This window comes from Polypterus senegalus, chromosome 6 (genome assembly GCF_016835505.1).
Source record: "Polypterus senegalus isolate Bchr_013 chromosome 6, ASM1683550v1, whole genome shotgun sequence".
NCBI classification, from domain to species: Eukaryota; Metazoa; Chordata; class Cladistia; order Polypteriformes; family Polypteridae; genus Polypterus; species Polypterus senegalus.
Window position 1 is genome coordinate 1,879,685 of NC_053159.1, and position 13,015 is coordinate 1,892,699.

The 13,015-nt window shown below is 47.2% G+C and overlaps 1 protein-coding gene across 4 annotated transcripts in view; it reads right to left on the minus strand.

The window, feature by feature from the left end:
- Nucleotides 1-11,607, minus strand: part of slc15a2 (solute carrier family 15 member 2) — a 39,356-nt gene extending 27,749 nt beyond the window's left edge. Inside the window, exons 1-2 of one of the 4 annotated variants that reach the window (XM_039755226.1) lie at nucleotides 11,420-11,607; nucleotides 1,053-1,099 (exon numbers count right to left, since the gene is read on the minus strand). Coding sequence is in view for 2 of the 4 variants with exons in the window: in XM_039755224.1 (XP_039611158.1) it covers nucleotides 1,053-1,099; nucleotides 4,742-4,778 (84 nt within the window). In the remaining 2 variants the exon portion in view is untranslated. Of the gene's footprint in view, nucleotides 1-1,052; nucleotides 1,100-4,741; nucleotides 5,288-5,379; nucleotides 5,673-10,358; nucleotides 10,611-11,419 lie in introns of those variants that run through there. The other 3 variants (XM_039755227.1, XM_039755225.1, XM_039755224.1) reach the window with 3 other exon arrangements.
- Between the last annotated feature and the right edge of the window lie 1,408 nt (nucleotides 11,608-13,015).

Genomic DNA, 13,015 nt, shown 5'->3' on the forward strand with positions numbered 1-13,015 from the left:
CATCCATGTAAACGTTGGGTTTGGTTAATTTCCGGAGACTCTGATATTAGGATTCTCGGTGCTCTTCTCCTCTAAACTGTTTCTCTGCTTACGGACCAACCACCTCACTGGCTTTACACTTGGATTTCTGGGATAACAGTTCCATTGTTGATGCATGATTGGCTCTCTGTTAGGTTTCAGATTCTTTTCTTTATTGACCACATCCCGTCTCCTGATCCCACTGAAAAATCAATGTTACTGTCGGGCCTGGAGTCAGTCCTCCTGAGGGGCTTGGAGGGGCTTCTGTGTTGATCCGATCCATTGGTCTTCAGTCGAGGCTCCAGAAGGATCCTGGCTTGGATCAGCTTATGGAGTTTGGGAAAGTGAGCAGCCATGAGTCCAAATGAGCAAACAAGCCATTAATTCTATCTATCTATCTATCTATCTATCTATCTATCTATCTATCTATCTATCTATCTATCTATCTATCTATCTATCTATCATATAGTGCCTTTCACATCTATCTATCTATCTATCTATCTATCTATCTATCTATCTATCTATCTATTATATAGTGCCTTTAATTCTATCTATCTATCTATCTATCTATCTATCTATCTATCTATCATATAGTGCCTTTCACATCTATCTATCTATCTATCTATCTATCTATCTATCTATCTATCATATAGCGCCTTTCAAGTCCATCATTCACTTTATCTTTTAAAGCTGGAAAAGCCGCAGTGCCCGTAAAACAAAGAGTTGTGCAAAAGAAGGAAAAGAGAAAGCAGGGCACCAGAGAGGCTTGGCATACAGAGCAGAGTGGCACTGTGTGGAGCTCTTGGTCACCAGCACCACTTTGTCCTACCACTTTGTGCCCCTGGAGCCCCCCATTGGGTCATTCAAAGAGATCTTGAAGGAAGAGGCCAGGCTGCCATGTTGTTGGAGGTTTGAAGTCAGTCAAAGTGAATGATTAACACGTGAGGGCAACAAACTGATCAGGGTGAGGCTGAAGAGCCACAGAGCACTGCACTAAAAAAAAAACACGAAGAAGAAGAAAATGACAAACTCACCGGCACCTTCTTTTTAGGGGCACTAAAATCCTTTTTAAGATCTTCACCTGTTGAGAGAAAACAATGGATGACTGTCAAGAAAGTCTTCTAATACACAAAGACTGAGAGCAACCTGTGGGGCACTAGACAGACAGAGGTGCTATATAATTAAAAATATTTTAGTTTTCACTATTAAGATGTCATTGTCACTGTGCCAGAGCTGAGATGGGGGAGCCTGACAGGCGGACCACCATCTCAGCAGCAATCAGACGTTTATGGTGGAGCGCTGAGAGCTGAGGAGGAAGATTCTCTGGTCTGATGAGACCAACGTTGAAGTCTTTGGCCAGAACTCCAAACACAACGCCTGGCACAGAGCAGGTGGCGCTCATCACCTGCCTTACGGTGTCACTACAGTGAAGTGGGGGGGGGTGACAGCATTGTGACATGGGGACAGGGAGGCTGGTCAACTGAGGAGATGGAAATCTGGGTGACGGTTCAGTGACCCACAACCAGGACAATGCCAGAGTGGCTTTAGGACAAGTCTCTGAGTGTCCTCGGGTGGTCCCGTCACAGAACACGTGTGGAGTGACCTGAAGGTGGCAGTTTATGGACGCTTCCCATCCAGACAAGCAGAGCCTGAGACAATCTGCTAGGAAGACGGGATCAGCCGTCCAAATCCAGGTGTGCCACACCAAGAAGACGTGAAGCTGGAATTGAAGGACTGAATGGAGGGTCTGAATGCTTCTGTGGCTGGGGGGCTTTCCACTGTTGATTTTCAATACATTTGCAGATCTTTGTTTCCACTGTGTCATGATGAGGTATTAAATGTCAATCGATGTGCAAACTTCTCCATTTCACATGAAATCTTCCACACAGTAAAGTGTGCAGAAGGTGACGGGGGTCTCAGTACTTTCTGACCGCGCTGTGCACACGGGCCAAGGTGGTCTCAGGCTGGTGCTCGGGCTTTAGCAGCCCCGCTTGTGTTGTTCATCTTCTGTTTTTTTTGGTCAGTTCTCACAGCCATTTCCATTTGGGGTCCGCAGAGTGGGGTCTGCCATGGCTTCAGTTTTCCGTCCCAACCCGATTTCTCAATGAGAAGCCGATCCTTGGCAGAGTTTTCAGGGCCTGTCAGTGTTTTCGCTCTGCCACGTCAGCTCCTTCTCTTTCCACTCCGTGGATGTCGTCCAAGTGATTTGAGGGCCATGAAGCAGGTGACCGACTCCCAGTTTCCTTTCCAAATATTTTATCAAACCAGATGAGCGCACACACAGGCGCAAACGAGGACAAGTGACACCGAGAGCTGCTGGCTCCTTTGTCACATGCGTCTCATTGTTAATAAGGAGCCGTGAAAAACGGGGAGAGAAATCAGCAAATAAGGGTGGGGAGTCTGAACAAGCGGGACCACCAAAACCCATCACTCCATCTGCCTAACCCAGTTACCCAAGTTGGGGGGTCACAGGCGCTGACTTCTCTTCAAGAAATGAAAAACCTGCAGACCCCCAGGACTGACTTGACAGACCCCCCTACCACTCCCACAATTCTCGCCCATTTCTATGATTTCACCTACAATGGAAGACAAACTGCCACCTGCTGCTGGTGGGACCCCATAGTTGAACGGGGGTCTGCGCTTTGTGTGGCTCTGCTTTTACATTCAATAAAGAAAGACGTCCTTGTGCTCTTTCTGGGTTGTGAAATTCTGTTGTTTTATGGTATCCATCATTTTAGGGGCGGCACAATGGCAGCTCTGCTACCTCATAGCAAGGTGACCAGCGTCCATGTTCAGGTTCTCCCTGTGCTCCTCCCTTCAGCCCAAAACACACAAAATAATGAGACCCCTGGACGCTGTAGTCCGAGAATCTGTGGGCCAATAAAGACAACTGGTGGGCTGATCCTGCATCAGGGGGTCCAAGCCAAGTTCTGTCCGTGAATCCTGCACGTCCCCTCCCAGGTATGGCCCGCTTGTTTCCTCTCAAATCCCAAAGTCATGCCAGTCGGGTAAATCGGCGACTCCAAACCAAGCGCAGGAATGGATTCTGGCGTCCCGTCCAGGGCTGGTCCTCTCTTTGTGTCTGATGAGGCCCGGAATGTTGGTTTACTCTGAAACTCTGTGATGGCGTTCACCATGAAAGGCGCTATAAACAAGGAATATTTCAACTGACTCCTTACTCGAGAGGCGCCGTTTGTCTTCAGATGCTGGGCTCTCCAGTACGTCAATGGCACCATAAATCTTCAGAGCTGATTGAATGAGCTGGCGGTGGGTCTAACCACTGGGCATTTGCCAGCTGGGACAAAAAAAAACCAAAGTGCATATAAGGAGGACGTGCCAACCCATGAAAGCAGCGCCCGGGCAGGGCGCAATATGATGGGCACATAGTAAATAAGAATAAGGCATTTCATGTACTGTCTATGGCATCTTTTCTTCAGAACTGATTGAATGAGTGAGATTTACTGGGCTCTGCTTTTTTTTCTTGATGTTTTTGGACTGCACTGATAGTTGTCATTAGGAAAGGCGCTATATTAAAGGCTTTGTGTTTTTCTGGACACCTGTATTGTATTAATTATGAAAGGCACTATATAAACTGGGCAGCGTGGTGGCGCAGTTGGTAGCGCTGCTGCCTCACAGTTAGGAGACCCTTAAGGGTTTGCCTCCCGGGTCCCCCCTGTGTGGAGTTTGCTTGCTCTCCCCGTGTCTGCGTGGGTTTTCTCCCACAGTCCAAAGACGTGCAGGTCAGGACTCTAAATTGTCCCAAGTGTGTGTGGGTGTGTGTGTGTGCCCAGTGGTTGGCTGGCGCCCTGCCCAGGGTTTGTTTCCTGCCTTGTGCCCTGTGTTGGCTGGGATTGGCTCCAGCAGACCCCCGTGACCCTGCAGTTAGGGTATAGCGGGTTGGATAGTGACTCACTCACTGGCTATATAAACCGCTTTGTGTTTGTCTGGACACCTGTATTGTATTAATGATGAAAGGCGCTATATAAAATGCTTTGGATTTTTCTGCACTCCTGTGCTCTATGGATTATACGTGTTTGTATTTCTAATGCACTTTATAGCTTTTTAGTGAAAGAGTTCAATACAAATTCAGATCGATTGATCAGGGGTCGTGTGTGTGCGTTTTCACCCTGTGGTGGACTGGCGTCCTGTCCGGGGGTTGTTTCTGCCTTGTGCCCGATGTTTGCCAGTTCGGCTCCAGCTGCCCTTTCACTGATGGCTGGATACATACTTTAATAATTGCATTTTATCATATTATTTCATTACAGTATACAGTATGTTGCCTCTATTATTAAATCTTTTATAGGTGTCCCTGCTCACCAAGCAATGCCATCCACTAATAAAAATGCTGTCGGTGATAAACAGAAACACGCTAAATTAATACAAAAAGACGATCACAAAATGATTGACAATTAAGATTAAATGAAAAATAAAGACATGCAAACAATAAAATAATCTGTAATCAGATTTCACAATGAAATGATAGGAAAACCAAAATAAACCGAAGCTAAAAGCGGAACCGAAACGCCGCATAAACCGCACGGAGGAGTTCTGGGGAAAAATAAAAGAAATTCTCGGATTTGTCGGCCGTTGCTTTATATAGCGCCTTTAAGAATAGCGGGGCCCGTTTGCACGGGTCGAACTGATTTGTTTAACTCAGCCCCCTCCTTCCCCTCACGAGGGGGTCCACCCGTCCCACTCCATTCCTTCGTTGTATTGAACTCACGGCTGCTATGAGAATGCGTAGTCCGCCCGGCAGCCATTCGAGGGTCTCTTCCGTCTGTCCGTCTCTTCTGCGGTCCCCCCAATGGGTCTGATCACGGCCTGCCACTGTCCACACACTGTCCAGTGACAGTTCTACCCCGACAGCCCGACGCCGCCACTTCGTCCCGAAGTCGTCAGCCACTGGAATTCCTGCGGTTTTTGATTGCGACTTTCCTGAAAACAAACGGCCCGCTGCCATGTCGTCCTTGTTAAATTCTCTGCAAATGTTCGCCGAATGTTATCATCCATCTGTCCGGTCAAACGGAGACGGAGCCGTTAGCAGCGGCACTGAGGACAATGCAGCAAGGTGAGCCGACTTGGACGGGACGCCGGCCCGACTCGAGGGTCCCTCACACACGCGCCAGGGTAAAGAAACTAAACTAAACTAAAAACGGAACGAACCGGGAAAGCAGCAGCAGAAAAATGTCGCGGGGGGCGAGCGCCGAGAGACCACCGCGTTATCTGCCCCCACAAATCCCAAATTTGTTTGGCAAAAGCGGCGCCCGTTTAAAAGCCCCGAGTTGGCAGCAGGGTCCGCTCTCACGACACAGCCCACCCACTTCCTCAACCCCCCCGTTTTAAACGCCGGCGAACGCCTACCGTTCTCGTCTGTCTTTCCCATTGTTGGAGTTGTGGAGCCTCTGGATGTTGTCCCTGTCGCTGGTCTTGTCTGTCGCTTCCCCTCCAATTGTCTATCTTTATATTTGCTTTGTTAATGTTTTACTCTAAGTCTTTTATCATCCCAGTTACTGACAAACCTGATGTTTCTTTTTTAATGAGCAGAATGGATGGAGAGCAATTAAAACGAAACCGCCGTGGACCTTGATACTCCCTGAAGACTCGGTGTCACCATGTCACATGGACCAGGCCCATTAACCTCGTCCTCCAAACGGACAAAGGCGTTCTTGTGTGACGGGCAAATCTCAGTAATTTGGCGCTTAAGGAGTTAACCGCTAAATGAGACGCTCGCTCTTCTTTCACGGATTCGAACGCAGCGAATCGAGCTGAAAGGCGCTATATTAAACGAAGCGACAGTTCTCTGTAAATAATGATTTATGCGCTAATTCCGTAAGCGACTTTTAGTTACAGTGACTGTAAAGTTACGACCCCTTCTCTCATTTCGTGTTTCATTTCTCTGCATCCTGTGAGCTGGCGGCCCGTCCTGGGTTGGTTCCTGCCGTCAGGGCCGCAAGACTTGACCGACACTTTACAGCCCAATCAGAGTCAAAATCCCGCTCAGTCGAACAAAATCTCGTCCGTTATTGGTTACTTGATCTGAAGCTGGCAAATTGCAACCTAGATTCCGTCAATCACCCATCCCGCCGTAAACACCCCGAACGTCACTCCTCTGATTGGTGCAGAGTTTGCATGAGTGGGCGTGGCCATTCCGTTACATTTCCAAAGTCATTTTCTCAAATGGCTGAAGTCCGCCAGAACGTGCGGCATACAGAGCGAAAACCTCGTTTGATTAGGTTAAATAAATACGAAAATATGGGTGCCAGCTCATCGGACATTATCTTTGGCATTTTGTTTTCTTTCAAGTGAAACAACAGAACAGAAACTTGAAAGACCTGGCGCCCCCAGAGGCTAAATGTGAGAAGGCTGTGCTCGTCGCGGCTTCCCTGAGGCTTTCCTGAAGCGTTCTGGCGCTTTATAAAGTTTTGGTTGGAAATGTTTCCTTCCTCCAGCGGTTGGCAGTGTTAATTTAAAAGGCACACAATAAACGCATCACTTCACGCTGTTACTCTTGAATCTGTTCCATGACATTTTGTGCCATCCGACTTTGTGAAAGACGACAGGTTGGCATGACTGCCACTCTAATCCAGCGCCCGCTGTTTCAAAACCGTTCGTGAGTCTGCACGTCCTCCCTGCGTGTGTCTGATATTTCACACCGGCCGTCTCACATCCCCAACTCATGCCAGTTAATTGAGGTGGCGATTGGACTCAGGCACCTGTTCCAGCGTTGGTTCCAGCTTTGTGCCTGATGATGCCTGGAAAGGCTCCGGGATCACAGTGGTTTTGAGTTGGATTAAAGGGGGCCTTGAGAATGCTAAGGTACAATGTGAAAATGTAAGATTTGTTGGAATTGGTTTTGGGTGGCATGGTGGTGCAGTGGTGGTCTCGCCAGAAGTTCTGCTGCAAGTTCCCTGTCAGGCAGTCCAAAGACATGCAGAGTAGGTGGGCTGGCGCTCAAATTAACTCATGATGGTAGCGTGTGTGTGTGTGTATGTGTGTTCACCCTGAGATGGACTGGCACTGCCCAAGTGTTGTCCCTGCCTGGCACTCGAAGCTTGCTGGGATGGGCTCCAGCTACCCTGCTCTGGATAAGTCGGTTTAGAAAATGGATGGATGAAACTGACCTCCTGTATCTGTTCATTTTGTTCTTTTTTTTGTTGGTGACTTCATGACTGTGTTGTTCTGTGAAAGGCACTACACGATGAGCCATTGTTCTCTGACCTCATCCTTTAACTCCTCTGTACTTGTGGTTTAAACTTGACGCAGATTGTTGAATCCGCATCAATGGGCTCAGCGTGTGACTCACTTGACCTGCCAGGGTGGAAATTGTGAAAAATTGTGAAAAATCAATGGAAAGAATTGGACTGCAGACGCAGGGACGGGGGTCTCTGTGGAAATGCATTGTGTTGGTGTGGTGAGATTCTTTGTTAAAGGCGCTATACACAATTAGGATCATTGCCTGCCGTTCATTTACTCCAGGGATCTGTGGCGCTATATAAAATAAACAGCTCAGGTGACTCCTGTGAGCGTCCTTACACTTCATGGGCTGTTTGTCCTCAAACGGTAGGCGCTATAAACCATCAGGACTGACTGCCTGGAGGCTAATTGACTGGATTGCTGTGTCTGCTTGAAGCCTTTTGAGTTGCTTTGCTGCTTGTCATTATGAAAGGCGCTATAGAAAATGTGTGGTGGTTTGCAGGACTCCTGTATTGCGTGTGTTACACGTGTGTTTGTAATTGAAGGGTGAGTTCCAAAACCTGTTAAGTACATTTTTTGGCGAACTTTAGGTGAATTAATGGTTCTGACTCATCAAAGGGTCGGCTATGTGCTTGGCATTGAAGTGGGCTTCAAAACCTGCTAAGTACCAAAATATAGTGCTATAAACTTTGATGTGAGTTCCAAAACCTGTTAACTGCATAACCAGCTTAGTTCCAAAAGCTGCTAAGTACACCAGCCAATCATCTCAATATGCCACACTCAGAGTTGTAGGAAGAGACAGGCAGATGTTTAACTACAAGTCTGCAACTGCAAAAGTCTGCAAAAAAAAAAAATACGCTCCCATTTCACTTGACAAAAGTGTGAGTGGCAGAAATAACGAGAAGTAACATAAACATAAAGACCTCGTATTCGGGCGACTTGTGCAGTCACAGTATTGTGAAACGTGGCAGCAAAATAAAATAAACTTGTCAGCTGACCCACTTCCACTGAATTGTTGTGTTAATCCAGTAAAAGCAAAGGATGTCGAAATGGTGCTTAGCAAAATGGGAGTCAATATGGACAGTCGGCAATCAGAAGACGTTCAAGAGTTCTGCCTCCCAGTCATTGGGACAGCCAACAAAAACACTAAACCAATGGCAGACAGGGATACTGAAGTACACCAGCCAATCATCTCGCAGACAGGGATACTGAAGTACACCAGCCAATCATCTCGCAGACAGGGATACTGAAGTACACCAGCCAATCATCTGGCAGACAGGGATACTGAAGTATATGATGAAGACGATGTAGAATATCGACATTCTAGACACTGCTTATAACTTCTTTCATTGACTACTTCAACAACACTTAACAGGAATTCGTGACTTTTAGCTTTACTTTTTAGCTAAATAGTTTAGAGACTAAAAGCTCTGAATTTCTTTTGTTATATAATAAAAATATTTCAAGATCCAGAGCACTTTGGATGAAAGTTTCTACTTATAGGTTTATGGAATAGCATTGATTTAGCGTCAAAACCTGCTAAGTATGTTTTTTTCCTATTTTTTACAAAAATGTAAAATATTCAGATTTCTGACATGTCCAGCAATTGACCTTCAGTAATGTAACAAACAAACATTTTGCAAAAAGAATTTTAAAAATATTATTTCAAATACTTCAAAATTATTTTTCTCCTTTTCACAAAAAGTTGTCTCCTCTACTTAGCTGATTGTGCAACTCAGCTCTTCAATTCTAGCAGACTTTAAAGTTTTTTAGTGATAAGAATTCAGTTCAAAATAGGATTGATTGATTAATTGGTTGATTGATTGATCGATTGATTGATTGGTTGGTTGATTGATCGATTGATTGGTTGATTTATTGATTAATAGATTGATTGGTCGATTGATTGATTGATTGGTTGATCGATCAATTGATTGATTGATTGATCGATTGATTGGTTGTTACTGGCTGATTGACTGTCTGATTGACTAACTGGAGTTCGTTTGTTCTTAATTCTGATGCGTTGAAGACGGTGGGCCGTCAAGTGGTCTCCTGACAGCCCTTTGTTGCTGTCTGCTTGTCACTGTCACTCTACTTCATTTTATTTAGTCACATGCTGATGGATGTACTGTCACTTTATTCCTTAATTTCTGAAGCCCCTCAGTCCAAGAGATAAGAAGTTAAAGTCAGGCAGGACCCCAACCCTGAGTGGGATTCTTTGCAGGGCACCCTGATGCAGTCGCCGGCTCTCTGTCACACTCAGCGTGACCCACTCAACTGCCACACACGTGTCTCTGGGGGGACACAAGGAGAAATGGGCAAACCCCAAACAGACCCTGACCCGTGACTCTGGAGGTGGCAGATGGCAGTGCTGGGCACCACACCACCCTTAGATGATGGAAATCTGACTAAAATGAATGTCTGAAGATCCAGCTGGTTGGTGATGGACTGAGGTGCCCACTTGACCAGCTCCTGGCTTGTGCCCATTGATTATCTCCGTCCCTCACTTCTAGAAGCCTCTTCATTAACATTTTTTATTTTCTGTATGAACGCGGGGCACACTGATTGCTAAAAGCGCTGCTGAGGACCACCAGCAATGGAGGTAAGGCAGATAGCAGGCCTGGACAGGGTGCCAGTCCATAGCTGGGCACACACATTCAGACTGCTATCAAATAAGCCAGCTGATAAAGGAAGACAAATCTACACAAACACTGGGAGAACATGTGGCATCAGCCCAGAACTTGAGCTGGCAGCAGATCTGACCACTGGGCACTCACAGCGGCTTTGCATTTGCCAGTTGACCCATCCTGATCTTTGGGACATAAAAACCCAAGGTGCATATAAGGAGGACATGCCAGCCCCATGGAAGCAGTGACCGGGCAGGTGAGCATCTTTTCAATATGACGGTAACACAGAGTGGAGGAGTGGGCACATAGTAAATAAGAATAAGGCAGTTCACATATATAGCGCCTTTCCTATGGTAGTTCAGCCTGAATCCACATGCCAATGAAAGAAAGGGGCCTTTTAATGAAATGAGGAAGAGGAGGATGGTGATGCCGGGAGTGTTTCACTAAAGTTGAGGTGCCCAGTACTCCCATAAAGACCCAAACATTGAACTTTACCCTAAAAATAATGACAGCAGAACTCACCGAGTCGATCAAATACAGAAAAACAGATTCCACCAAAAATGCCTTAAAAGTGCAGAAAGGCTGGGGTGCTGAAGGCGGGCAGAGGTGAAGGAAGGCATGAGGCCATCTTGTGCACGCCGCCGTCACATGTCACATCTCCACAAAAGAAGGCATTGATCCTGAAGAGCCACATGATAGCCTTCCAGCAGTACGCCCCCCAGACCGGGAACCTCGGCCACCTCTGAGCAGGGTCTCCACTTTGACTGCCGAACATTGGAGTCCTCACTGCATGCCTGAGTGTGCCAGCTGACCAGAACGCCGGCCGTTTTCATCCAATTGAAAGCTGCTAGGGAGGCGGGGCCTATTCTGGCAGCGATGGGATTGGGGTCCTGGAGGGGGGCACTAGTGCAGTGTAGGTGGGGGCGTCAATCAGGGCAGCTGGGGGGGAAACAAATCAGAGACGAGGAGAACAAGCAGACGTCACTCCGACAAGAAGAAGCAGGCATCACAACGTGTATTCACTGATTGTCACACGCACTGCAATAGCTTAGTGGACTTCTTCTGCCAGCAGTTGGTGGGGGTGCGAGGGGGGGGGTTCAGAGAAATGCAATAAGACAGTAAGGGTGACAACGTTAAATAGCAGGACACGGACAGAGAAGTCACAAAGTACTGAGACGCCCATCGCCTTCTGCCTTCTGAAGTGGAGAGATGTGCCATTTGTCAATAACCCCCAATGACAAAGTGACAACAGGTCCTCAGAAAGACATCAGGCACTGACCCTCTAGACGTATTCAGACCCTTTGCTGTGGCCCTCCACATGGTGCTCAGGTGCCTCCTGTCGGCTCTCATTCTCCCTGAGATGTTTCCAGAAAACTAAAAGGCTCCGTGGCAGACCACCACATTAAAAGTGCGTCGGGAGTTACGCAGCCAATTACTGAGCCCCCCTAAAGCTCGAAGAAGACTGAAGACGAGAACGAAAGCAATGATCTTAAATAAGTGAGGCTCATTTGCATACCGGGGTTAAGATGCACATGGGTTTGCACCAATCAGCACGCAGATAAGTGGTATCAACTTTAACGCACCTCTCTGTTGTCTCTGAAGAGCTGAAGAGATTCAAAGTCCTTGGCACACCGGAATCTGACGTCTCCTATAAAGTAGCGCCATTAAAGAGTTAAAACGTCACATCAGCTCCTCTCCACGGCCACTAGGGGGCATCTGTTGGTGAATCTTGACTTTGTGACGATGCTGTGATCTTCTTGGAGTCGATGGAGGCTCTGATCGGGGGTCTCGAGGGACTGAGTGAGGGGTCTGAGTGTCTGGGGATTGTGAGGGTCCTGATAAAAACCAAAGATCCAGGCCTGTAATGACCTCTTGGGCACGGCCATCAGCAGCGCGTCTGTCTGCGGTGAGAGCGTCGACCTCGTCATCGAGAGGTTTACTTACCTCGGCGGTGACATTCATGTGACTCTGGTGACACGTTCTATGAAGTCAGTAGACAGATTGGGGTCTGCAAAAAGATGAAAGTCCAAGTCTTCAGAGTCCTGGTACTCCCTGTTTGTGAGACATGGACGCCATCCAGTGAGCTGTGTGGACGAAAGTCGAGACAACAGCAGGCAGACACCAATGAAAAAGTCAAAAAGCAATTTCTTTTATTCTTGATCAGAAGAAGAGAGAAAACTCGGCCGAGTCTGTCAGCTATAAATGTCTGCTACAGACGCCGAGCCTCCCTCTTTATACTCCAGTTCGTCATACGTAGGTCACCATGACTTGTGTTCACATCCTGGACTGAAATGTGCAAATAGCAGAAGTTTTTACAAATAAAAGAGTCGCCAGCATTACTAAAGTCCAGCTCGTCTTATGATCACAGGGTGTAAGTAACTCGGCGGTTTCACACAAAGTTCACTTCCCTGTTCTTCTGCACCGTCTTCAACGGCTATGTGGCTAATAAAAGGATTCATGTTATACTGTCAGTTAATGCACAGCACATTCTTATTGCAGCTCACATCAAAATTAATTATTCAATATCAAAAGCTACTTTACACGTTAGTCAGTACATTTGTCTTACACTCTTACGGCTTAGCGTCTGTTTTAGGCTGCATTTGTTTGGTTAGCTTAACACGTCCTTATTTAAGTGACACGCTGCTTCTAGTTCTATTAGTCCCATACTTCTGAAGACTGGACTCCTTCATGTGTGTCTCTTCAGAGGGTCCTTGGGGGCCGCTGGTTTGACTTTGTGTTGCTCACGGAGTCCCGATTGAGACACATGACCTGCATGGTGAAGGAGCCTCAGTTACGGCACTACGGCCATGTGGTGTGATTACCCGAGGGTGATCCGGCTCGCAGGACCCTCGTTGTAGAGGACCAGGCCAAGGGGATACCTACGTAACACCTGGCTGCGGCAGATAGAGGGTCAGTTATCGGGGTGGACGGGACTGGACTGTGCGTCAGCCTGGGGGGTTGCCAACCAGGATCCCAAGCTGTTTCGTCGTGTGGTGGGTGCAACGCGCTGTGCCAACCTGACCTGACCTGATCATCTCATGGGTACAAATGGCGCAGAATGGCTCAGTTAAACCAGCAGGCACAAGTCAGAAGTTCTTCACAAATTCTTCCACAGCGTTGTTTTTATCCCCCAACTGTGCTCCACTTTTCTTTCCCAGTCCCCAGACTCACCCTGTTAG